Genomic DNA, 25,559 nt, shown 5'->3' on the forward strand with positions numbered 1-25,559 from the left:
CCTAAACTTATTTCATTTTGACTTATTTCCTACCTATTTTTTTTTATTGTAAAAAAAATAACAACTCATCCATCCCACTCCACACGAACTAACACGACCCTAAAAAATTACCAGAAAATATATTAATAAAATATATAGTCACATCAGAAAACTTTTCCAGCTATGCAAAGTTTCTGCCAATTAATAACAGAGCACAGCTTACACAGTTAGTTTAACTTCCTCTCATATGTATAAGTCGTAAAGCACCCAAGTTTTCAAAAGAATCAAAGTTGTAGTAAAATCTTACCTAATAACAAGGGGATCTTTTTGGGATCTCAAAACGTCCAACATGACATTATTATTACTATCATCCGTTGAGTTGCCCATGGAAACGGAATATCTCCAAATAATAAGTTGTAGGCTACTTATTTCGTGGATTCTTATATCTAGCCCTTAACGTTAAAAATATTGTGCAAGAAAGGATCGATCTGAGCTATTAGACGCTGGATAGGAAAAAAACCAAAGAGCAATTTTTAAGCTGTTTACGGCAAGCATATATAGCTATGTACCTATGGCTATGTCAATAACTTTTGACAAAGCAAATGTAACAGTTTATTTTTCAGAGTATTAGCCTAGCTATTTTAGCCGTCTGCGCTATGTGTACACAACAAAAGCAACGGCTTTTAGGACTCTCTGCAGGTTCCTCAATTCTCAAGCGATGAAGATATGTAATTATGTATGCAAGATCAAGAAAGAGCTCGCACTATCTTATATTGCCTAATAACAAAAGCTTGTTGAGAGAAAGGCCTATCCTATTATTTTTTTATTTATTAAGGGGAAGGACGATTTTAATTAATTTCTATCGATATCTTAAGAATGACATTTTAGAAGATTAGTGTCGTCTGCTACTTTCGTTAATTCGTTTTGCTTCGTAAGGTTTGAAAGAGAGACGAATTATAAGATAAAGAAAAAGGAAACGGAATGACCACTTTTTTGAAAACTTACAAGTGGCTGCACGAAAATTAGGGTAATAACAAATAAAATTACAAAAATGTGGTCGTCGACTCGTCGTGTGAACTCTGCTGTCGAGGCTCTCTCCATGCTCTCCACTCCTTGCTGTTTGGCGGGTAAATAAATCTAAGAATACAAATAGAATAATTGTATGGGAGATTAATTAGAAGAGTTATTAAACCTGTTATAATTTGGTCAAGTGTTAGTTCCTAACTAGCATTTATCATGTAAGCCCCCTGTTGATGCATGTCAGAATGTTTGCACCGTAACCTGGTCTCCTTTGTGCAGATTTAAGGCCTGAGCTAGCCATCATAACTATGAAATACGAAAGTTATTCTGGTGCTGATATTGACGTTTCTTCAGCAAAAAAATCACAGTATCATAAAGCTAGGAAAATTATGTTTGTTACTTTTATTCCTGCGACCTGCTAGAGATTTTAATGATGCATAACTTGCTCCCTTAAATTCTTCTGTTATTAACAATATGATTATCCACTGTTATTTTCAACTTCCTTGTTGTTTCTGTACCAAATTTTCATAATAAAACATTTTTCATTTAGATACACAGCATCCCTCTTGATTGGAGAACCTATCGATGTCGATCGAGTTATTATGCCTCTCTTCTTCCCCTTTAAAAATCCCCTGTGTCCTCGTGTAAACCCGTGCCAAGTGTGGGCGTAGGTCCTATTCACGAGGATCCCATTTCTCCTATCTCGCCTGGCCATATTCCCAGGTAGGAAAATTATGTCGCTGTTCTTCCATAAATTTGACTATTTGGTGGCGTTGATTTTAAATCGTTACGGAGTACGATTATTCCTGAGCTATGCTCACCGTTGATTAGAAATGTTTTCCCTTGGCCGTTTTTGTTGAGTCAGTTATTAGGGTTCATTAAATAACTCATTTGTAGAACGTATATAGCTTAAGAAAACATTCACTCTGCGACTCTGGATTTCCTGAACACCCGTTTGTTATCATACGGTAGAGGAAATTAAACCCGACTGCTGGGCTACCGCCGCATCTATATCGACCTGTTCGACCCTGAATGTTTTCCCTTGCGGATATACCGGGGCGCTCGAAAGTCGATCGACTTCAAGTCAGAGCCGCCTTTGAGCTTTGACACGTCTGTTTACGTTCTGTCATAATATCGGTTTCTATACCTTTACTAGCATCTATTTCTGTTTATGTACTGTCACTTATGTCCTACTGGTGCATCCCGACTCGAAGGTGACTGTATAAAACATAATCCTCATATTTGGATAGCACTCGTTTTAAAATCAGACGTATATCTACTCTTTAAAGGTTGGTCGACTTGTTTGTCAATCATAAGTCTGAAGTTTCCATGGTAATACTATAGGTCACAAGTAAAAAAAAATATGATGATTAGATGGGTATTCAAAGTAATATTGAACTCGCTCCCTAATTACTGCTCTTGGAAATCAACATATTCACTCGCAAATTTCAATCTTGAATGTCAATACTTGCATAACTCTTCATTCATTGACTCAATGTACAGGAAACTGCAGAAAATTGACATCAGTTGAACTCAAACAACGACTCGTTTGTGATTTCCAAACAGAGATATGTAAATTTCTAAGTTGAATTCTAAATCCATATTTTTCTTTACTTATAATGGCCAGATTCCAAATTTGGGTACAAGAGCAAGCGCTGAGAAGTCACTCGACAACAGTCCCATGAAGACGTAAAAGAAAAAACTGCCCGCGGGACTATTCTATCTACTAACTTGTGGCCTCGCCAAAATTGAACTTGAAGCCCATCAATGTAAGTTGGCCAGCATACAACCAATATTAAAAAGTAAAAATTCTTTAAAAAAACAATCCCTGATATAATTTATCAGCAGCCAAACTAATTATCTGCTCGATTCCAGTTAAAAAGGCGGATCGAATTATATAAATGCACTTGATATACACAACGAGCCAAATTTGAATTCACCACGCCCACAGAAGAATATCAAGGCCACTCACCCCACAACTGTGTAGAAACGCTAGACGTTTTATTTCAAAGTTAAGAAGAAGAATAAAAATATTTCGTCTATGGGTCGTGCGTGTAACGCGGAAACTCGTCTGTGTCGATTCAAGGTTTCAAACGGATCCGTCACGTGATCAGCTGGTGGCGGGGGATCGGTGGTTGTGAAATTCACGCACACAAGCAGCTGAAATCTACGGTCTTTCGCCCGTACTTATTGACACTAAAAACCTACCACATCAAAACGTCTTTAGAAAAATGTCTCAAGAAGAATTATTCATAGAAGAACAGCCATGCACGATGCCCAAAACTGAAATTCGAATCATCATTACGTAACTAAACGTACGCAGAAAAGAGTTCACGCTCCGCGGACGAAAAGTATCAAAGTTCGGTTCGTTGCTACCAGAAATATGAGAATGGCAACAACACCGACCAAAGACATCGATGCGTGTCAATGGCGTGCAGCAACTTGGCTGCGGGCAGTCGATTCAAGGCAACCCGTCGTCAAGGTTGTCCCGCCGGAGCAGGAGAAAGTATTACGTAGGCCTTTTTACACAGGATTATCAAGACCAGTCCCATTCGTGATCTGTTTGTTGGCAAACAAACATCTCCGTTTCTCTCCGTCTAATAACGAAATGGCCGATGAAGAATCGTTTACCTGGTCGGAAACTGTTTACGAACTCGGTGTGGATTTAATAAGTGCGTTACAGTCCACGTAAGTATACCCGCAAAGATGGAGGCTGTTCATTGGTCAATTATCTTTTACTTACTTTGATTCCCAAACAGGTTTCCGAACGGCGAAACATTCTTCATCGACGTTTCATTAGTCTTCGACCCCAAATATGTTTTCACCATTTATTTTCCGATTTTATTCGCCCTCCAGTGGGTTGTTGGCATCCAAGTTTTGGGGACTATTATCGTCGTCGAATGGCTCAATCAAATCCTGAAATGGTACAGTTATTACATAACTTTTTCAAAAGAATTTGAATCACTAATTGAACTACGCAGGTTGATGCATGGCGAGCGTCCTTATTGGTGGGTCCACGAGATGGAAGAGACCCACAAAGCGGATTTGCATCCGCACAAAATTGCGGAGATTCACCAATACAGTTCCACTTGCGAAACTGGTCCGGGAATGCCTTCGGGACATTCGATGGCCATGTCGGCAGCCTGGTATGTCATTATTCACGCCATCGTCGAGCACGTTGTTGATCCTTCCAACATGAGGTAACCTTGGCAACCCATTCTATAAACATGTTAAGTTTTGAGTGACGAAAGTATTATGGTGATTTTGAATTTTGAATGTAGCGCCAAATTGAAAATGGAGAGCAAACAATTGCTTTGGGGTATTTATGTCATCATTCAAGCACTCGTGATCTTTTCGAGATTATACATCGCGGCTCATTTTCCTCATCAGTGTTTTCTCGGTTTATTTTTGGGTAAGTCAATTTAATCAAATATTTATTAAAGTCGGATTTGAAACTCATGGCGATTTTGTGTGGTGTCAGGAATTTGCATGGCCAAATTAGCATTTGGATCGACCGAATGGATCAATTTCGGTCGCGTTCGATGGATTCTAGTTTCGTCCGTCATCATGGCCAGCGCACTCGGCACTTATTCGTTCCTGTTGCTGACTGGAGGCGATCCTTCGTGGTCAATCAGCGAAGCTTTGAAATGGTGTGACAAAGTTGAAAACATTCACATCGACACTATGCCGTTTTACAGTTTGATGAGATACAGCGGAGCCGCTTTCGGCCTTGGTCTCGGTTTGACTTCCCGGTAAATAAAAAATTTGGCCTTGGTGTTTCTTAATAATCCAATTAATCATTTTTATTCATCCGGTTTCAACAGATTTTTCGTCGCCACGGATAGAACAAACTTTAGTAGATTTCAAATCTTTGCCAACGTCGTGTTAGGACTCGCCTTGGGTTACGCAACCGATCTGGCTCACGTCGCCATCCCCAAAACGAATGAAACTTTTTTTTACACTTTTGAATTCTTTTTGAACATAGCATTTCCTTACGCCGTTATTGCCTTGGCACCTTACGTGGTCATGATTTGCGGTGGCCGCAAAGAAAAATCCGCGTGAACGCCTTCAAAAAACATTTTGCCCAATTTATTTTAAATTTTTTCGTCAGTTGATTAGCATGAGGTGAATAAGGTTTCCGTGTGGCATATTAAAAATCATTTTTATTTTCATTCAATCATCGAGTCGACGAATGGCATAAAAACAAATGGTTATTGACTGGTTTTTCTTTGTTATTGTTGGTTGTAGTGTTTGATAGGTAACATTTATAGTGTGAAATTTTTTTTAAATAAATAGACAAATTCGTTTTAGTTTCTGTCCAACTTTTATCGCCGATTTTCGGGGTGATCTAGAAATTAGAAAATTGGAGATCACATAAAAATAAAACATTTAAAGAATTTTGATAACATATTTTTGTATGGCTTAATTATCTCTAAATATTTTTTTCAGTATCTTAATCGCAAAAATTCTGCGCTGATTTGAAAAAAAAAATCCGCATTAATACGGAACCAGCATGTCAGCTGTTTCCTGTATGTTGTGGTGTCGTCTATCTTTTCGTCTGCTCCCTGTTGAAAGTATTCGTCTGTCACTGTCTCTGTCTCTACCTAAAACCTGCTAAAACTAATTAAAATTAATTTTTTTTTACCCAGATATTACAATGGCATAGAACATTAAAATGTTTACTTTATAGTGAACAAGATTATGAGTTCATCTTAATTGGTATCAAGCCATAACGATTTATATTTTTGGTAACCAGCATGGGGCGCGGGCGTTGTGTTGTCCAAGGCTGTAGCAGAAAATCAACAACTGATAAAGACAATCCAGTAAAGATTTACAGTATCCCCAGAGTTAGAAAATATGATGAAGACATCACATCTAGAAGGCGAGTGCTATGGTTGAAACGCCTGAACATATCTGATGAAGAAATGCCAAATGGTGGAGTGTGTGACGCTCATTTTATTTCAGGTATGATAATGTTAGTGTAATGTTTTCTCTTTGTTTACCTTGTTCCTTCATCTTCTAGGAAAACCATCATATTATATAGAGGAGTCTAACCCCGACTGGGCCCCAACACAAAACATTGGCTCTAAAAATTTGGTCTCCAAATCTGCACTTGATCGTTACAATAGAAGAAAGAAATTCCAATCTATGAAAGGCATGTTCTCATGAAAATTTGCAGATGCTTTGATTACAGTGAGCATTTATTTGTTGGTTTTAGCCAAGAAAATGGATTTTTTGATAAAGGGAAACAGCATCACTCAAGTTGATTTGCAACCCTCATCTGTCTCAGGTTCCAGCAAAATTGCTTCTTTGGTTCAAAATAGTCTCTCTTCAAAAGAAGTTGCAAGAAAGGAGATTAACAACCAAATGCCTGTAAGTATATGATTACATATAGTCTAAACATGTTTCGTTCCTTTTTGAATGGGTCGCTACTAACGCTACCAACACGAAAATGTGTCTTGTAGTATGTATTTTATTAATTTTAGACACTACATCTTATAATTATTTTAAATTTTTTTCTTCAATAGTCAACAATGTTGCCTTTGCTTATATTTTCTTTTTTAAAAAATAACGATGATGAGGGAAAAGTCACTAAATCGCGTTATAGCTGTATGCTCGTGTTATGATCTTTTTAGCAAGTCCACGTTATGTTTTTCCTACAAGGAGCATAGTTCACAATGGCATGAAAATTAACCAAATTATTTTCTGAACAGGGTGTATTAAAACCAGCGGAAAAGATTGAAATTGTGAATGAGAATCAGCTTGATGTCTTTTGGATGCATAAACAACCTGTTAAAAACTCATCGCAAGTTTGCTATGGTAATTATTCTTTAATTGGCTGAAGTAGTTAATCTAGATATTCCTTCTAATTGTGTCAATTGATTTATTTTGAATCTAGGAAAGGCGATCAAACTTGGAGAAACTGAAAATTCCAATGTGGCTCGATTGCTAAACTTTAATGACCCTACACCAACACTGCCTGTGAAAAGGGTTGCATGTCAAAATGGTGGAATGGGCACAAGGATTTCACAGCAGAATGGAGAAAGTAACCGTCGACCGATGGTTATATTGCCAGTCGAAAATCTAGCTTCACCCCTTCAACAGGTCACGTGTCCTGTTCACGAAGAATACTCCCTTTTCGTCTCAAATAGTACGACAAATGACCATGACTATTGCGCAAAACCCACAGTACAAGAAAAGCGGCATCACATCTACATGGATCACGACTATTGCCAAACACTTCATTCAAATGGTAGTAACAATAAAAGCATTAAAATTTAGATACGAATTAATTAATTGTATGTTTCTAGTTGCTGAAAATCTTTCGGAATCATCTGTCGTGCTATTTCAGGCCGAATCTCCTATGCAAAACACATTGGAACTATCAGATACCGAAAGCTGCGATTCTGTCTACGAAGTAGCCATCCACCGAAAGGAATTACCCTCGTCCGCTTGTAGGACTGACAGCACGTGTGACTTTATTCTTCCCGATGAAGCTCAATGTCCAACTTGCGCCCAAGTTGCAATCTTGAGATCAGAATTAGAACAGAAATCACTCGTTTTGGAGGCTCGTAGCAGCGACGTGAATTCTTTAAAGCGAGAACTTGAATTAGCCAAAGAAAAAATAAGTAGCCTCAGAGCACAATTGGAAGAGAATACCCGTAATTTATGGTCTTGTGTATCGGTGAATGGTCAATCTTCGTAAAATGTTTGTGACACGTTATTTCCCGCTTGTTTATGTAAATATCATCAACCCCTGTTTCGTTGATCTCACGTTAGCCCATCCAGTTTTCTCAATGTTACATAATGTTTTGCGTTTCAAGTATTTATGTTTGTTCTAGCATGGTTTCCCTTAATTGCTTTATTTGCCGCTTAAAACAAGGCATTTCACGGAAACGAGTGAATGACAATGAATAAATGAAATTTGTGGGATTACAACACAGAATCACAGATCTGTCTAAATGGAAATAATAAAGAATGCAGGTTGTGGGTATAAATAAACTTATCTTGATAAAATTGTACACAATAATTTTTTAAAGCCCCTCTTCAGAAATAAGGCCAAACAAGCCATCCAATAATGCTGGCAGATCCCAGCCAAGAAAGAAAAATGGGAAAGGGAGAAAACATATTTTGTAAAGAGGAGCCACCTATTTCTTGACATGCTGTTAAAAGTTTTTGACCAATCTGGATTCCTTTATCAGCTTTACATGAAAGTGCCAAAGCCAGAAATGTGATTCCTTGAAAAAAAAAATTAATTACTAATCCTCAATGTATACATTATAAATGAGTGATATTTACCATAGCATAGGTATCCAATGTTTAATATTATGAAGTAAAACAAAACTGGGGAAAAAATGCTGACAATAAAGCCAACACCAACAGCAGTGCCTAGAATTTTCAAAACTCTCCAAGTCAAACAACTTTGCTCTTCACACTCATCATTGTTGCTCTTGGTTTCATCAGTAGTCACTTCTGTGTTGGTTAGAAAAGAGTCATTCTGCAGCAATAGCCAATGTAAGGTTCTTTATTATCAGTGCATTTATTAGAAAGGGTAAAACCTAATTTACTGTTGTTTTGTTGTTGGTGAATTCAGCTGAATAGACTTGTACTTCTGGATGGGCAGTTGTTGTTTCAGTAGTAACCTGTGGTGAGTCCTGGCCCATGCTGTCTTGAATAGTCCCATTTGTTTCTGGCATTCCGGCCATCAATTTTACCCTTTGCCATGTCTTATTCATACTCGAATGAAAGTCTTTCCATGCACTTGAAACCAAGTCTGAAATCGTGTGAGGCTTATCAATGTGTTGCTCGTTCGAGAAAGAAGGGACAGCTTGACTAATACTCGCTCCACCAACGCAAGAAACCACAGATATAAGGAAAATAAGACTCAAGAATTCAAACATATTGAAAACTAACACAAAACTAACATCCCGCAAATATCTACCACTATACACTTGTTAAATTCGTATTTATCTAAATAATTTGACAAAATACAAGTGACTGAAAAGTAAATCGACCTTCTGCACTGTTGAAAATGTTTTGAAAAGCTGTGAGGTTAGCGCCACCTATTTTGAGGTTAGCGCCACCTATGTGGCTTGTCATTTGTAGAAGCAGATGGCGCGGACTGTCGCGTGTTTATGTTTTGATTTTGACATTTGAGACGCACTTTGAAGTGGTTTTTTGCACTGTTCGCATTAGTTTTATTTTGCTGTGTAGCCGTTAAATATGAATTCAAATTTACTGTGTAACTAATTAAGTAACTAAATTGGTGCGTGTGATCGTGATGTGGTGTTTTCTGCGATGACAATGGAATGTGATTTTACTTTTGTTAAACCAAAGAATTCGTCTTTGGCTTGCCTTACACAGCTACACTACCGACTTTCACCGATTTTCTCATGTCACAGGTAGTGTACACAAATTAGCTAGTGTGTGTTAACATTTAAATAGTATTCCTAAATATGAGTGTACATTATTTACAAAATCCCAAATATGCTGTAGAGTAAGAAAGTGACTTACACTTTTAAGGGGTCAGGACATTCACAAAGTATTTAAAAGTTACCCAGTTCTTAAATAAGCTATCAAAGATTTAGTTTTATAGATTGGACCATAGCAATTGGGATGTCAAACACATCCCATATTGTCTAGTGGTTAGGATACCCGGCTCTCACCCGGGAGGCCCGGGTTCAATTCCCGGTATGGGAATCCATTTTATTTCCAATCCATCCATTTCTTTTAACATTGCCCCCCGGCTTCGTTTCAGTATTTATAGAAATAGAATACTCTCTCTCAAACTATTTTATCTAGTCTAGCGCACGGATCGTCACATCCCATATTGTCTAGTGGTTAGGATACCCGGCTCTCACCCGGGAGGCCCGGGTTCAATTCCCGGTATGGGAAACCTTTTATTTCTGAATCGTTCATATCTTTTTACTATTTCTTCGCAAAACTTGTATTATATTTCTGTATTGGAATATTCTTCTGAAGTAATTTAGTCTTAGACACAACCAGATATATCCCATATTGTCTAGTGGTTAGGATACCCGGCTCTCACCCGGGAGGCCCGGGTTCAATTCCCGGTATGGGAAATCATTTTATTTCTAATCCATCCTTTACTTCAACACTTACCCCCCCCCCCCCCCCAGCTTCATTTCAGTATTTATAGAAATAGAACTACTCTCAAAGTATTTGGTCTAGTCTAGCGCAGGACATGTCACATCCCATATTGTCTAGTGGTTAGGATACCCGGCTCTCACCCGGGAGGCCCGGGTTCAATTCCCGGTATGGGAATCTTTTTTTATTTTCAATCAGAAACCTCAAAAATTGATTGTGACAGCAGTATATTTCCCCGTTCCCTTTTTTTCCTCGTATTTTGAAATTTTTATCTATTATTTGATAAGCTAAGCTCCTCCCTTACATCCTACCTGCGCAATCTAATTCATAGGGTATGTAGTTTGTTTGTTGGGCGTTAGAGTGCATCTCGGTCATTTCAAAACTTTTTCGTCTACAGTTCAGTGCGCGCCACTTCGGGACACAGTAGTCATCAACATACAGCCGGACAATGTAGATGCAAATGTTTTGTGTCTTCCTCAACAATACAGTTGTTTTTTGGCCGCCCAAAAGTTCGTCTGAAAAATTGTTGTGTTCTGGTGTATCTCGTTAGTTTATTGCTTGCATATTTGGTCGACTTAATTTGATTAGAAACGCAAATTACATCGAGATTTCCCACTGACACACGTGTGGTAATCGATTCTAAGAAAGATATCAACATCTATGTAGGAAAAATGAACTTGGCCGTGTAGTGATAAGTGTTATGACCTGCTTGACCTTGTCAAATTTTCTGTTTCATTTTCAAAGAATTTCAAGATCGATGCCAAATTACTTTGTGCTGTAGCTGTCACAAACTTCTGCCGATGAAAGAAATGGACAAACGATTGTACGTCGCCTGGAATAATTTCGCCAAGCACGAGCTGTGCTGCCCCGTAAGTGATACATGAGCTTTATTAATAAAACAAAACTGATACCTTTGATTATCTTTTGTGCGTCATACAGAAACGCTGCCAATGGCTCGATGTATTCTTATATCTGGCGCTGAAACACCAAGAATTCCGCTTTCCTCAGTGAGTAAAAATTGAAAAGAAAAGACTTTTCTCTTTTATTTTTATTTTCAAACAACTTCCTGTCTGGCTTCTTTGTTGTAAAAATCATCGATGAGGCTTCTTCATCAAACGAATCGGGTGAGCAACCGGATCAGTTGCCGTTCTGTAACGTGACTCAACTGGCAGTTGTACACCTGAGCTAACGATACGGACCAATCCAATTGAGTCACGTGACTCGTCTGTTTGTTCCCCTTTTTTCTTTAAATAATTCTAATGTGCCACTATGCCCCATAGTCAGGATTTCCGCAGAACCTAGATATATTCATAGCAGGCTGCTAAAAATCTGTCACACAGACCGTCCATCACTGGGTGTCCGTGGAGAAAAAGATAATGTAGCCTGTGGGCAAGGCTTATCGCACTTTGCAGATATTTCTGTTCTTTTGGCTTTGATCTCTCGCGAGAATTGATTTGACAAAAGAATATGTATTAATACTAACGGTCTTTAATAGATTTTTCCGTGGCATGTCCAGCATTTTGATTGAACAGCTGTTGTATGACATCAGCCGGATTAGCAACTCAGTGCTGGGTGGAGAAAAGGAGAAATTAACCTACTGCCTACGAGGCAGAGGATGGCTTCTCTTGCACGCCTTATCCTCCTCCAATTTAAGGGTATTTCATTTCATCCAATTTGCGTATTTTTACGTCACGTGTTTGTTCATACGACCTTTATCGCCCATAGAGTTTAGTAGGAGTTGCCGATTTGGCAGATCTTTTGATTAATCTGTACGGAATCCAATCAGAAAATGAGCCACCTTCTAGTCAATCTCTGGCTCTTTGGCCAATGACAGATCTTAGCACAGTCGTCACTCGTGCTGACCTCAAGAACGTGAAAAAGCCACGACAAAAATATTCCAGGCGTTCTGGTCGGTTGGATGACATCAAAATCACCAGTTCCAGGGATTCCGTCGACGGAGTGGTCAAGATTGAGTTGTCGGACCGTTGCTGCCACCCAGACGACGACGATGTAGATGAGGAAGGCGAATGGGTTGACAAGAAAGAGCTCCCGTGTTTATCCGCGAAATCGTTCAACCACTTGGCGCTGTCACTTTTGGAACAACTGGTCGGACATCACGGAGAATGTCGCCTGAAATCATCTCGCTGCTTAGATCACCGAGTCATGACTTTTGCCTTGCATCGTTTACAACCCGGGATGCATTGCGAAGAGCAGAGGAGGCTGTTTCGTTTGATTCTCCGTTGTATGGTCTCCATTGTTCAGCACCGTAGACCATTGCAGGGCGAAGAAGTTATCCATCAGTTGACTGAAATAGCAGCCGCAAGTCAACCCAGTTTTGCTGGTAAGTTATTTCATTTTGTTTTTATTTCTTTCAAGTCTGTTCTTAATGTGCTGTTTTATTATCCAGCTGACGTGGTTGAGGGCCTCATACGTTTTCTAGCTTCTGTTCATCCTATCGAAGACGACGTTCAGTTTCACCAGTGGCTCAATAACTTCCATAGCCAATCTTGCATGCAATTGATTGTCAGTCTAACAAAATCGGAATCTCGAGATATTTCATGGATCCCACTGATTGGAACCATCATCGGCAACGTTTCCGGTCGAAATTCTAAAACACCTTTCCATCATCACCACGTATTTGGACAGGCACTGATCGATCCTGATCAACTTGGTCGAGAATCGTGCTCCATCTCTTCCCTTTTCTACATTCTCCTGCAAGTGTATCAAACGTCGAATGAAAATGTCCAGAAACTGGTCCTCACCGCCATCAATTCTGGAGGACATCCATGCTGTTGCCTTCCACCGGATATTATCTACCAGGTCTTGTTTGAACGAGTACTAGAGTCGCCTGAATTCCTCAATGTGCTGGAGGTGATTTTCCGCAGCACAGGTTTCGCATCCGCTCCCGTTTCCATGATCGATTACCAGTGTCACTTTTGCCGCTACAATGGCGGCCAAGAACTGGAACGGTGTCGTCGAATGGGTGTCTACGCCTCTACTGAATCTCTCAGCAAGTCCTGCTGGAACATGGTCCTACCCGATCCTTGGCGTTCGTTCGATTTCTACACTGATTATGTTTTGACACGCATGGACCAACCTTTCACGCTGTCCATGGTGAAGCATATCCATCAATTGATTGAAGTTGGAACGACTCAAGTCAAATCAGAAATATTCGCCCGCGTATTTTATCCGATCCTGACTCTGCCGACTTCTTTTGGAACTGCCAGCCCATCCGATCGCTCCTCAATAGCCGGACAGATCACTGAAGCCTGCTGGCAAATGACGGCCAATCTAGTCCGCCAAAGGAGTATATGCGAATTGTTTCTCAGTTCCAACGGATTAGAACTGCTGCTGGATTTATGCCGATCACCCGAATGGTCCTGGAACGTCGCCCGAGTCCTCCAGTCGATGATTGGCATCCAGTGCCAGTCCAACGATGAAGTTGATCTCATTGAAAACGTCGACATCAAACTAACTGGGATGGGCGAGGCTACGGCACTGGCGATTTTGGAACACTTGCTGGTGCACCACATGTCCTACATCTTGCGCAGCTTAGAAAGTCAAGCACCGTCGACCGACAATTGGGATATTGAAATCCCCGAACTCAAGGAAGCGACCGACACTGTTGGATTATTTGATTCCGTCTGGGTGAATCATTTGAAGACGTTTGATCATTTACCTGGAAATCTCAAAACCGCGTCCGCCTTATGGGAAACGACTGCCCGGCTGTTTGTTCACAACCGAGCCTTCTCTTCGTGGTTTAGTAATCATTCTTTTGTCAAATGGATCGAACTCATTCTTCCCGCTCTCTGCCGATACTTGTCCAATCCCCTTGCGCCGCATTGGACGTTGTACGCTGATCTTCTGGAACTCTTCCTCGCCTTATCTCTGCTCTCTGCTTCTTCCAATGCTGAACATCGATTGAAAAGTATCTTGGAACATTTTGCTCCGCAACGGAACCTGTCAAACGTCTACGAATTGCTGCTGCGCTGCTCTACTTTAGAGCGCTGGATCAATCCCGAGAACCCCATCCATTCTAGAGAATCGATTTCGTCGAGAAACGGAACTCAGTCGGACGGTTACGAAGCGGATGAGGAACCCGTTACGTTGGAACCTTCTGCTCCGAACCAAAGATCGAATTATCTTTTCTTTCCGACTATTTTCCCGCAATTGTTGCTCAATTTTTCAAACTGGCAATCGAAAACCACGGATAATGAGGAAAGAGTTTTGCTGTTCCAGGATTTTCTGACTGCCTTCAAGCGAATGGCATCCATTTGCTCGCATCCGCCCACAGCCATCGTTCTGAGTAATCAGGGGTTATTGACGATTCTACTGAAAGAATTGAAACCGATCCTGATCTGTTCCGACTCGTCTGGTATCCGCCAACAAGTCGTATGGATGATCAGTTGCCTTGGCAGCCAAAGAATTACGCCCGGTGAATTGCAACTGCTGGTCGATATGTTGAAAGAAGACAATCCACCTTGGAAAGATCTCCTTCCCGTGTTCCTGAACCTGATCCAGACAGATGGCTACAGACCTACTCACACTTTAAGTTTTCCCAGCCGAAAAGTGATCGACGATGACGAAGAAAATTCCCTGCACCTAAGTAGCGGTTCTATCGAATCTTTCGTTCAACTGAACGATATCCGCTCAGAAATTTTCACTTTGACGAAACATGCGATGGTAACAAAAATTTTTGTTTTTTAATTATTATTTGTATTTAAATTTTCATTATTGGTTAGGAACTTGGACGTCTACATGAAAGCAAAGGGATCGGATCAGCCTGGAAATGCGCTGCAATATTCCTACCTATTTTGACGGATAATAATTGGAACATGCAAACGGACGGGTTATCACTTTCAACATGGCTTCTATTGTCGGAAGCCCCTCGTCGGAAGAGTCCGAGATTTTCCAATCCGGAATGGAGGCCGGACCTTCAAGATTGCACTGCAAGTTTTCCGTGGGAGGACCCGACTTGTGGGCGTGATTTACATCTTTTCTCAATGGGCACCAGGAGCTTCCTTGTTGAATTTTGGGCTGATCCTGCCGCAGACAACACGCTACTTGTCCGTCTTAGCCAGTCCACCCACTCTCAAAGCCAGGCGCTGGCCACACAAACTTTGGATTTGAAAATCCCTTCTGGCAGGTGGAATCATTTGGCCGTTAGCTGTCGCCAAAGGTCTTCCGCAAACGGCTACCACCGAGTGGTTCACATTCAAGTGTTTTTAAACGGATACCAATCGGCCAGTCTAGATCTGAAAGTGCCACTCAGTCCGATGAAACGGATAGGCAACTCTCATTCGTTCCTGTTACTCGGAATCGCTGCCGTGTCAAAAGCCAAAAAGATATTGACTCCATCGTGGCAACTTGGAAATGCTACCCTCTACAAAGGCGAGCTACTTTCGGCCGAATTAGCTCTTCTGTTGATGGCCCTGGGTCCGAACGGCGGCATGTTTCTCGCTACCTGTCAAGATGGCATAACAAGACCCAACTTTCCTCGTTTCCTTCACTCGAAATTAGTTGACCATCTGCAAGAATGGGACCGACTTTTAGAATGGGAAAAGTTAATGGATACTTTACAGTCTAATCTGTTAATGACGTATTCGGCTCACAAGCCTGAATCTGTGTTTATTTATCCCTACATAATATCACCAACCGCAGGTATGAAAGATTAATTAAAGGGTTGATTTCACCACATATTAATAAGATTTATTTTCTTTTTTAAATAAGGAATCTTTGGTTCAATTATGCCAAGTGGGTGTGTCTTTAACGCCATTTCAAGCGATCCTCGTAGCAGTCAACAACCTCCGATCGCCCTTTCGGTTGCAGTGGCCGCACCTTTAACGGCCCAGTATCACATGGGCATTCACGCTGCAATGAAGCAACTTGGAGGCTACCCAGTTTTGCTCTTTCTTTTGGGTTATGCCATCGAATCAAAGACAGATTACCAGGCTCAAGCGTTGGAGATTTTGTTGTATTGGCTACGCTCGGACGCCCAGGAGGCCCAGCTGTTTGCAGCCAAACGCGGTTACTGGATGCTCCAGCATGTTTTTGAAGCTGATAGATGTCGGCCGGGAAAAGACTTTGCGGCCGTCCTTTTGAATCTCAGCTGTTCTAGTCCAGTGGTCACCAAAAATCCTAGTCATCATTGCGATGCCATTATAGTTGATCCTCATCTTCTCTCCTTCACCGTTCAATGCTGGAAGAACTGGCAGAGGTACCGCGATACCACCGAAGGAAATACGCTCGACGTGGTGTTGCATACCCTCCAACATCTTTTGCGTGACAATCATCGCTACCGAGATTTCAACGTCAAACAAATGGAACGAGCTGGAATATTGGAACTTGTACTCCATTTGGCTAGAGTAAGTTAATTTCGTTTGAATGATTATCAGAAATATTTATGTGTTTAATTCTAATTGATTTACAGGAGTCTTCTCTCTATGAAGACTGCATTCCTTTGACAGAACATCAAGCCATCGTGACGGCTGATTTGGTAGAAGGATTAATTGGATCTCCCCCGACTCTCAATAACTTGATGGTCGTCGTCGATTACTTGCTCTTGCTTCACCCAGCCGAACAGACTTATTGCCCTACTAACTCGGCAGGTTTTTCCTACTATTTCCTGCTCACCGCTAGAGATCCTAGTTTCAATGTTTTCCAATCGAGAAACTGGAAATTACCAGAAGGATACGAAACTTTCGCCCCGGAATCTTCCATTCCGCAGCCTATGAATGCAAATCAACTTGGTTCAGCCCTTCGTGATGTCATTGTAAAATGGTCGGACGGAAATGAAAAAGTTGAAGAAAACATCTCTAATAATCAGGTAACCATCAACAATTCTAAACCTTTGAGTGAATTTTCCAAGTCAATTTTTTTAATTAGAATGTCGCGGGCCTACCGGATGTAAGCAGTTCCAGCAATTTGAGTACTTGCACCAGAGCTGAAGCGGATACTACTCTAAGTCTTCACCTCCTGCGAGTCTTGCTTGCTTGCATCCGCGTTCTACCTGATTCCATGGTCAAGCAAGTCGCCAACAGCATCATTCGACCGGATACTTTGGTGGTGTTGGCGCGACACAAACGCGATAAAATGCGAGCCGGAGCCATCCGGCTATTGCAAGCGATTCTCAACCGAAGTGAAGAAGAAGAGCAGAATTTCATTAAGCAGCTGGGACTGCTTCTTTTGGCCAACCAATTGCAACCCTATGCGGCCACAACCCCAGTGGTAGAAGCCTGTGTGGGACTTTGCGTTGGCGTCGACGTCATTCTTGAACAAGTTTTAGATCCATTCGCCATCTGGCCAGAGAATCCGACACCCCTTCAACTACAGTCAACCGTCCTTCTGTTGAGCTTGCTGCCAAACGCTGCTCTCGATCCAGCTCTCTTTCATCAGCTGGCCACACTGATTCGAACCCTAGCTACTAGGTCCAATCAAATTCTAAAGTTCCTATTAGACCTTGGTCTAGTCGAGACCATGGGCAAGTCCATAGTCGCCTTGGCACACGCCACAAAAAACCACCCGGGCGATATTCTAGAACAGCGCGAAGATGAAATACTCTTGGAAGCCATACACAGGATACTTATACTCATCGCCACCCGGACTGTTGGTGCTTCTGGTAACTATATCGCCTTACTCATCAAAGATATAACCCAACTTTAAACTTTTGTTTGCTTTGTTTTATTAGGGATTGCTCCATGGTCAGTGTTCCAGGATATGATACAGTTGTTTCACTACATGGAACGAGTAGAAAGTGGTCGTTGCGGATTCAAATCACGCTGCGTTCGAATGCTGCATGAAAGCTGTTGCGTCGTCCTGAAACAAGCCATCCAGGCGATCCAGCATCGAGTGGAATTCCACAAAATCGGCAGGCAGCAGCACCAGCTCTTTGCCTTTCAACCTGGGACATCTCATTTTCAGCACGTTTCTGACAAGGTTCTGAATATTGTGCTTCCGGTCCCACTCAACCGCAAAATGAAATTGGATAAGCCACCAAGTCAATCGGAAATCCTAGAAAGATTTAAATTTACTCTAGCCAAAGCAGTTGACCACATTACGCTCAATGTGGAGCAAAACACTTCCTCTGTAGAAATAGCCTTCAGTCAAGACTTGCTGGTAACTTTGGTGCGGGGTGTATCATCTATCCTGGAGCGGCCGAAATCCAACGGCTTCCGCCACCTATCTAACGATGCCTTAACAGATTGGTCACACTACTACGCACCGGATTCGAACGATCTCGTTCGCACCCTCTTCTGGAACAGTCGACAGACGATAAAGACTCAACTGAATCGATTGGTTCTCTTCTTATCAAGCCCCATCCAGCTTCCGACTATGCTCCAGTTTGTAATCAAAACACTCTACGACGATCCTCACCACGAAGAAATCTTCAAACTGATTCCACCGGACGAATCCGATTTCCCGTTAGTATTTTTAACTACATTTTTAACGAATATGGATTACTTATTAATGGTTATTTGTTTAGGTTCACTTTGGACACATACCTCTGTCATTTTCTGCACTCGCGAAAGTTTGCCGACAACGTTGAACACAGCACATTGATTAGAATTCATTGCATCAGTCGTTGTTTGGTACCGTCGTACCAGCGTCGACGATGCCAGATACTGGATCCAGCCCTGTTAAGGGAGCAGTTTGAACTGGACCGCACTAGTTGGTGGAGAATGCAAGAAGAAACTCAAACCCGCATTCTTTCGCGGTTTGATCCGGTGGTCCGGATGACGTCAGATCTTGCAGCCAAGTGGACAACGATGGCGGTTGAGTCGCAAAACAACATTCGCCGCATTTTCCTGAGCCGTTTGCGGTGTGATCATGGTTCCAAAGTATTAGCTGCCGGAGGCTGGACCGAGTTGGTCGATCAAATGACCCACCAGAGAGCAGCTTGGCATTTAGCAAGTTCGTACCTTCGCGGATGGCAGCTAGATCCGACCGAAGGATATCAACGAATGCACCTCCGTTTAAAACGATCCGCTCTGAACGTCGATGCCAAATATCTTTTAGAGCGTTCCCGTTGTCTGCTACAACCAGAAAGACTACCTCAACCGTTAGAATCTATCTTGCGAATGTCCACAATCAAATCGATTGACGACGCCATCGTCCATGAAGACGAGAAAATCCTACGGACCATCAACTGTTGGCTCGTCACGACGACCGAGGAAATAATGGGCGAACTTATTTTTACTGGAAAGTGGATGACTTTCTTGTCTCCAGAGTCTGAGAAATCATTTTCCTGTATCAAGTACGACGATGTCAGAGAGATATTGACGCGTCGTTTTCAGCTTCAAGAGCGAGCCTTGGAACTCTTCCTATGCGATAGTAGTACGCAATTTTTGGTGTTCAACAGCTTTGAGGAACGCAACTGCACCCACCGCGAGCTGAATGAGCTGTGCCTCAAACTGATTCCTTCTGAGAGTCTAGCCGAAGTGACGCAATTGTGGCGGGAAAGCCAAATCACCAATTTTGAGTATCTGGTCTTTCTTAACAAATTTGCTGGACGATCTTACAATGATTTGATGCAGTACCCGATTTTCCCATTCGTTCTGGCTGACTACGAGTCACCGGTATTGGATCTGGATGATCCCCATGTTTATCGAAACTTTAAAAAACCCATGGCCGTCCAGGTATTGAATTTTACAAAATAATTATCTTGAGTTTGACTAAATTGTTTTCCGCACTTAAACAGAATGAGAGTCGTGATCAACATTATATTGAAAACTACAACTACCTCAAAAGGGACTTTGAAAATAGACCGGAAGGTTCAGGGCCGAATTTTGGACCATTTCATTATGGGTCTCTGTATTCCAACCCGGGTATAGTCCTTCATTTTCTCGTCCGGCTGCCGCCTTTCACCAAGCTATTGATGGAATATCAGGTTTGTTTTATTATTTCTATTAATGAATAAACTGTAAACTTAATAATATTTGTTTGTGTTTCACAGGACAGAAACTTTGATGTGCCTGACCGGTCGTTTCATTCAGTCGGAACATCTTGGCGTTTGGCCAGTTCCGATTCAACAACTGACGTCAAAGAGTTGATCCCAGAATTTTTTTATTTACCCGAATTTCTAGTCAACGCTCTCGGTTTCGATTTCGGAATGCAACAATCTGGTTAGGAATTTTATTCTCATAATTTCTTATACAAAATTTCGTTAAAATATTTTTATCTCCATTCTTTTAGGTGATCCTGTTGACGATGTTCAGCTTCCACCTTGGAGTCTGGGGAAGCCACGCCTTTTCATTCAAATCCATCGACAGGCTTTAGAGTCCAGCTGGGTCCGAGACCATCTCCATCATTGGATCGATTTGATCTTTGGCTTCAAACAGACTGGACCATCTGCGATAGAGTCCATTAACGTTTTCCATCCGTCCACTTACGCCGGATTTGATACTACAGAAGGAGTCAATGACGATCCGATTGAACGGAATGCGAAACTCACTATGATTCGATCATACGGTCAAGTGCCTCGCCAACTCTTCCGCCAGCCACATCCTATGAGCGTCCAGCCCCTTAACGCTAAATCCATTCGCCGGAGTCGCAATCTCTTGCCGTCTGTCGAACACCTCCAATGGGGCTGTTATGTGGGCTCGCCGTCCTGTCAGGCTCCTGTATTGAAACATAAAGAATCTTTTGCTATTCCAGTCCATTCCTTCCTCCCGTTGCGAACTGGAGATACTTACGCTCTGGGCCCTTTCACCACCGCCATTCTGTCCCATTCGTACGACAAGGATTCGTTCCTTGGCCGACCGACAGGGATTCTAGGGGTGGCATTGATCTCTTGGGGTCAATCGGACGGAATTGTAAGAATCAAAATCCGGAAGGATGAACCTGTGAAACCTCTCTTTCAATCGGAAGCGCACGATAGCGTGATTTTATGCTCAACTTTACCGGATTACAACAGGATCTGGGTTGCCTATCGATCTGGAATCATGCGGGTCTATCCTTTTCTGTTTGACCCACTGAAACCTCATTTTGAGTTGACTGGACCGCCGACAGTTCTCTCTGGTCACGTTGGACCCCTTCAACAGCTCGTCTTGTGTTCGTCGTTCAGCCTCGCTGTCTCCAGTGGAAGTGATGGATCAATTATCCTCTGGGATCTTCATTCTTTGAATTTTATCCGTCAGCTCACTCCAGGTAATTCAACTTCAACATCCATCGACCCAACATTAAAATTTTTTTAAATTGCCTATAGGTCTATCAAATGACCGGAAAGATATAATACTACCAGTTTCTCAATTGGCCGTCAGTCGTAATACAGCTGATATTGCATGCGCTGTCAATCTGGACGATCAGCAGTCTCGGCTGGAATTGAGGTCAGTCAATGGGCATTTGATCGGCATGACAACGACGAATCCTCTCATTACTTCGTTGTGTTTCTCATCTGCTCCCGAGGGAATTTCTATCAATGTGGTAGCTGCCGGGCTATCCAATGGTCGCATTAGGTAATTCATCAACTAATAAGTTTGTTTTTGTTCCTACTTGTTAATTGTTTTCTCACTACAGATTGTGGGATACTTGGACCCTAAATGTCGTACGAGATATCATCACTGACTCCTCCTTGTCGATAGTCAGTTTGACATATTCGAGCACTTCACAGCATTTACTAGCCGCTAGAAACGATGGTTCTCTGCTAGCTTGGGATAGTCCACATAACCACAAAAAATCGCCTCGCTTCCCACCCTTTATCAATTTAACTTTGCAATGATGATACTTTTCAAACCCGTAGATATGATATGTAAACGCGATTAAAGAGGAGATTTTCATGATTTTAATCACAGGAAATTCAAAAAAGGATAGAATCTCTTGAAAATTTTTATAAATTTAGCTTTATAATGTTACACATGCAAATCTGAATATAATTACGGTAATCTATTCGCAAGAAAGTGATGAAACTTCATTTTTAAACGAAATTTTGTCTTTATTGGCTCGAACTAAGCACATAACAAGGATGTATCCAAATCACTCTCAGCTTATTTGCACAGCGAATGAATCAGAGCAGGGAGAGGGTGAGGTGGAAAAGTACGAAAAGAGAGTCGAATGAATCAGGACTCATGACACAAAATTGCGATTTCCTAGGTCGCAGAAGGTACAGAGACACACAAACAGTCAATATGAAGCAGATCTCAATAATTTAGCTAGACAGATGTTTTCATCTTTTTGTTGGACCGTTTCCCTTTGGTACTGTTTTCCCTATCAGAACCTTCAGAATCTTCCTGATACTTTCCAGCCTCAGCTTGGGTATGCATGTCACCTACATTAAGCATTTTGGCTTTCTCCAGGGAGCGAACTTAACAAAGAAAAGGTTAAATGTTGTACTGATGCAAAACAAAAAAAGTAAACATACTTTGAGTTTGAAGGACTTCATTTTGCCTTTTGAGATCATCAATATCCTGCTGGTGGGCTGCATTTTTCCGTCTCATGAATTGTATATAATCAGCTGCCTTCTTCAGTATTTGAGCACGGCTCGCCTGAAACCGAGAGCCATCCTACAATTTTATTAAGTGAGATTTGCTCGACACTTATGTTTTACTTTTTCTCCCTGTAACGAGGGAACTGAATCTCGAAGTCCACTGAAGCTATCCTTGATGTGATCTCTCCTTTTCCGTTCCAAGGCATTATGGTGTGCTCTTTTGTCAACCTGTTCATCCAAGCACACAAAGTGTTGATAAAGAGCTCTGTGCCAGGTAAAACACACAAATAATATCTTACTTGCTGAGAATACTGTCCAGAGCCTCGTGAATAGCCACCTCCATCCTCCTCCTACAGCAGATGATAGAAAGTAAGTTTTAGTAAGTGAATGTTTTAAAAGAGGTCAATGCAGCTAAACCATCTTGTTCAACAACTTACATCACTTTCGATATCTATATCTCGTTCATCATCGCTCATCGATGGGGAAACGGCATAGGACATGGTCGTAATCAAGCCAGACAAACTAGGGTTACCAACAAGAAGACTTCAAGCTAAGGGATCAAAATTTGCAGATTAGGGCCAAAACACTTCCAACGCAATAGTTACGTTCAAGGTGATCGAGATAAGAAACTGCTATACCAATTTGCTTAAAGCCTGATAGTCGATTTCTCTTTGTGTAAACACGTCACGAGTGTGGGCAAAGTGTTGTATTCACGAGACTAAACAGCAAGTGAACAGCGCATCGAGTTGTTGAGGTGCACTTGCGATGTTGCCAAATGAGCGCAATTCATTCCAACAGCAAAATTGTTGCCAACTTGCTAATTTCGCCCGGCAACAAGGACGACATTACGACAAGGATATTTATAATTCTTTACAAAATTAAAACAAAAAACTCCTTAGTCCTTATTATAAAAATTTGACGGATTCTGACATTTTTATTTGATTGGCGGAGGATCACTCAGAGTAAATGCGGCAAATAATAAACTATTGTGCTTCAAACACATGTTTGATGACAAAGTTGAAAATTATGGAATGCAAAATCTCTTCTCCAATCAAGGTGTGGTCACATATAAAAGGTGCGCAAGAATATACCTGCGTTAGAAGAACCACACGCGAGAAACGCTTCAATGTCGAGCGAGTAGTGAACCGAGGAGGTCATCCACTTGACTGTTTCCACATTCCACTAACTGCGATACGCTGATTTTGGGTGCGGGCAAACATAGTTTTAAAATGTCTCGCCAATAACACGCCCAAAGAAGTATAGTGACCTCCACATTACATTAGCGTTTTTTAAAAAATCCCAAAATGATAAATGATGCCCAATATTCAACCTAACACGCTAAAACAACTAAAACCTTATAACTTATATTTGATTGTCTTGGCTTCTCTTGACTGAAGGTTGTCGTCACACACGTGCATGCCGAGTGTACACCCATCACGGAGAAGAGAGTCCATATGAATAGGAAAAAATTCAGACCCAAAAAACCTTTGAGCGCTAGACCACGTATATCTTATTCCATGATTAGAATCCCGAGGCGATTGTTGCGCCAAAAGGAGAACCAGAATCTCTTGTGTTAAGGTCATTGTAGGAAAAAATTTATAAAATGGGATACTCGTTATAGTGCGATTCCTCCTCACGTCGTACCTTCTTCCAAATGGGAAAAAAAAACCGGAAAGTTTGAAGGTTGCGAATGGGGTGTGTCGGATGAGACTTGAGATGTCCATGAGATGATATTCATTGGAAAAACTAGAAGAATCGTGTATAACCAGCAGCAGCAGCAAAGCCTTGATGGTCAGTCGCGTTGTCTTCACATTTGATGCCATTCCTTGTTTAGTGTTGAGTTGGCGTCGTGCAAGTTGGATGTGCTGTTTTAACCTTTCCATCAACTTCTTTTTGTTCACGGATAACAGGAATTCAAAAGTGGATTGAACCGCGTCATTTTGGTATGAACATTTCATTCAATTACAGACTTGTATTTAAAACAAAATTTCCTTTATCTTACACCGTTCGGAACAGAAATTGAAGAAATGTCTGCTGAAGAGGATTACAGTGCTGGTTTGTTGGAGAATTCCCATAACAAAAAGCCGACTCACTCTCAGGTTATCAAAGAAGTAATCAACTGGTTTTACGGGCCCGATGCAGGAAAGCTCAGTAAAGAATGGAGCAAACGACTTTTGCGGCCGAGACCGCGTTTGACGCAGGCACTCAGCACCACCACGCCGGAATATGTCACGTACGACACGGCCAATTACCCCGTACTACACGGGCCATCCGCCAGGATTCCCTATCACGTCATCATATTAGGAGGTGTTTTAATCCTGGCCGTCTTTTATCTTTTACTTTTCCTCGTCATCAGTCGTTTACGGTGTTGTAGAAAGGTAAACCAGTTATTACACTATTTCTTGGGGAATTTCATTATGAAATATTCGCCATTTTTACAGAATCAACAGCGAACGGCTCGCCGGAGGAGCAGGGAGACTTGGAGGGAAGCCAATGGATTGTATCACATTGAAGGAGATGTGCTGGGCAGTGGTAATGTCCATTCTTCTTCGCCCAAATTGGGTGAAACAGACGATTCGCCACCTCCGTCTTATGAAGACGCTATGATTGCCTGCGGCCATAGCCCTCAACAGTTGCCGGCGCAAGCTAAAACCAATCAGGCAACACCTTCGAATGTTAATAACGACGAAGATGTCGAATTAAACTAATATTTCCAATCATAACGCGCTTGAATGAAAGGTATGAGTAAAGACTATTAGCAGTATTGTGACTTATATAGGTGGAACTAACACGGGAAAAACTTACTCAACGTGCATGTTACATGTTTTTCTGGAAGGTCTTTCAGCATCTGGTTGTCCTTAAGTGTATATATATTATACAGTACACTATTTGTGAGGGTGCATATACTTGGTGGCGTCTTTTTAAAAGGATGAAATCATTTCATTTTTATGTTTATTATGTCATTTCCGTTTCTCGTTGCACAAATAAACCCATTTCGAGATGTTTACTATTATAAGTTTGTTATTCTCAT

The 25,559-nt window shown here is 41.5% G+C and overlaps 6 protein-coding genes, 1 long non-coding RNA gene and 4 other non-coding genes across 15 annotated transcripts; 8 read left to right on the top strand and 3 right to left on the bottom strand.

The window, feature by feature from the left end:
* Position 1: 1 nt before the first annotated feature.
* On the bottom strand, positions 2 to 3,077 carry LOC124205460. The gene is made up of 3 exons (XR_006879336.1): positions 2,940 to 3,077; positions 1,027 to 1,116; positions 2 to 99 (listed from the first exon to the last, which is right to left on the bottom strand). It is a non-coding gene; the product is annotated as an uncharacterized LOC124205460 (long non-coding RNA).
* A 305-nt stretch (positions 3,078 to 3,382) lies between these two features.
* On the top strand, positions 3,383 to 5,309 carry LOC124205459 (glucose-6-phosphatase 2-like). Its single transcript, XM_046602899.1, has 6 exons — positions 3,383 to 3,687; positions 3,759 to 3,923; positions 3,981 to 4,199; positions 4,281 to 4,411; positions 4,481 to 4,751; positions 4,824 to 5,309. The coding sequence occupies exons 1-6, from the start codon at positions 3,383 to 3,385 to the stop codon at positions 5,059 to 5,061; spliced, it is 1,329 nt and encodes a 442-aa protein (XP_046458855.1). The 3' UTR covers positions 5,062 to 5,309.
* A 239-nt stretch (positions 5,310 to 5,548) lies between these two features.
* LOC124205462 lies at positions 5,549 to 8,016 on the top strand. Its single transcript, XM_046602903.1, has 6 exons — positions 5,549 to 5,964; positions 6,023 to 6,154; positions 6,218 to 6,372; positions 6,714 to 6,819; positions 6,899 to 7,252; positions 7,311 to 8,016. The coding sequence occupies exons 1-6, from the start codon at positions 5,757 to 5,759 to the stop codon at positions 7,703 to 7,705; spliced, it is 1,350 nt and encodes a 449-aa protein (XP_046458859.1). The 5' UTR covers positions 5,549 to 5,756; the 3' UTR covers positions 7,706 to 8,016.
* LOC124205467 lies at positions 7,826 to 9,061 on the bottom strand. The gene is made up of 3 exons (XM_046602909.1): positions 8,568 to 9,061; positions 8,299 to 8,497; positions 7,826 to 8,237 (listed from the first exon to the last, which is right to left on the bottom strand). The coding sequence occupies exons 1-3, from the start codon at positions 8,898 to 8,900 to the stop codon at positions 8,047 to 8,049; spliced, it is 723 nt and encodes a 240-aa protein (XP_046458865.1). The 5' UTR covers positions 8,901 to 9,061; the 3' UTR covers positions 7,826 to 8,046.
* A 78-nt stretch (positions 9,062 to 9,139) lies between these two features.
* On the top strand, positions 9,140 to 22,001 carry LOC124205461 (lysosomal-trafficking regulator-like). Of its 3 annotated transcripts, XM_046602902.1 has the most exons (18): positions 10,213 to 10,616; positions 10,696 to 10,769; positions 10,852 to 10,976; positions 11,047 to 11,114; positions 11,603 to 11,762; positions 11,833 to 12,448; positions 12,515 to 14,790; positions 14,850 to 15,768; positions 15,838 to 16,472; positions 16,538 to 16,933; positions 16,993 to 17,725; positions 17,795 to 18,527; positions 18,590 to 19,742; positions 19,805 to 19,993; positions 20,060 to 20,228; positions 20,299 to 21,252; positions 21,311 to 21,560; positions 21,622 to 22,001. In XM_046602902.1, the coding sequence occupies exons 3-18, from the start codon at positions 10,908 to 10,910 to the stop codon at positions 21,821 to 21,823; spliced, it is 9,522 nt and encodes a 3,173-aa protein (XP_046458858.1). In that variant the 5' UTR covers positions 10,213 to 10,616; positions 10,696 to 10,769; positions 10,852 to 10,907; the 3' UTR covers positions 21,824 to 22,001. The 3 variants fall into 3 exon arrangements, with proteins under 3 accessions (XP_046458857.1, XP_046458858.1, XP_046458856.1); XM_046602901.1 differs by lacking the exons at positions 10,213 to 10,616; positions 10,696 to 10,769 and adding an exon at positions 9,140 to 9,401; XM_046602900.1 differs by having other exon boundaries at positions 10,213 to 10,769.
* Trnae-cuc lies at positions 9,628 to 9,699 on the top strand. The gene has a single exon. It is a non-coding gene; the product is annotated as a tRNA-Glu (tRNA).
* Trnae-cuc lies at positions 9,823 to 9,894 on the top strand. The gene has a single exon. It is a non-coding gene; the product is annotated as a tRNA-Glu (tRNA).
* On the top strand, positions 10,011 to 10,082 carry Trnae-cuc. The gene has a single exon. It is a non-coding gene; the product is annotated as a tRNA-Glu (tRNA).
* Positions 10,213 to 10,284, top strand: Trnae-cuc. The gene has a single exon. It is a non-coding gene; the product is annotated as a tRNA-Glu (tRNA).
* Positions 22,002 to 22,015: 14 nt separating the features above from the next.
* Positions 22,016 to 23,340, bottom strand: LOC124205466 (protein max-like). 2 transcript variants are annotated; one of them, XM_046602907.1, is made up of 6 exons: positions 23,167 to 23,340; positions 22,966 to 23,078; positions 22,828 to 22,878; positions 22,649 to 22,756; positions 22,463 to 22,604; positions 22,016 to 22,405 (listed from the first exon to the last, which is right to left on the bottom strand). In XM_046602907.1, exons 2-6 carry the CDS (start codon positions 23,026 to 23,028, stop codon positions 22,254 to 22,256), a joined length of 516 nt encoding a protein of 171 aa, XP_046458863.1. In that variant the 5' UTR covers positions 23,029 to 23,078; positions 23,167 to 23,340; the 3' UTR covers positions 22,016 to 22,253. The 2 variants fall into 2 exon arrangements, with proteins under 2 accessions (XP_046458863.1, XP_046458864.1); XM_046602908.1 differs by having other exon boundaries at positions 22,463 to 22,586; positions 23,167 to 23,327.
* Positions 23,341 to 24,284: 944 nt separating this feature from the next.
* Positions 24,285 to 25,532, top strand: LOC124205464. 2 transcript variants are annotated; one of them, XM_046602906.1, is made up of 3 exons: positions 24,285 to 24,471; positions 24,545 to 24,906; positions 24,970 to 25,532. In XM_046602906.1, exons 2-3 carry the CDS (start codon positions 24,556 to 24,558, stop codon positions 25,234 to 25,236), a joined length of 618 nt encoding a protein of 205 aa, XP_046458862.1. In that variant the 5' UTR covers positions 24,285 to 24,471; positions 24,545 to 24,555; the 3' UTR covers positions 25,237 to 25,532. The 2 variants fall into 2 exon arrangements, with proteins under 2 accessions (XP_046458862.1, XP_046458861.1); XM_046602905.1 differs by having other exon boundaries at positions 24,312 to 24,471; positions 24,531 to 24,906.
* Positions 25,533 to 25,559: the final 27 nt, after the last annotated feature.

The sequence above is a fragment of the Daphnia pulex genome, chromosome 10 (assembly GCF_021134715.1).
Source record: "Daphnia pulex isolate KAP4 chromosome 10, ASM2113471v1".
Classification (NCBI taxonomy): Eukaryota; Metazoa; Arthropoda; class Branchiopoda; order Diplostraca; family Daphniidae; genus Daphnia; species Daphnia pulex.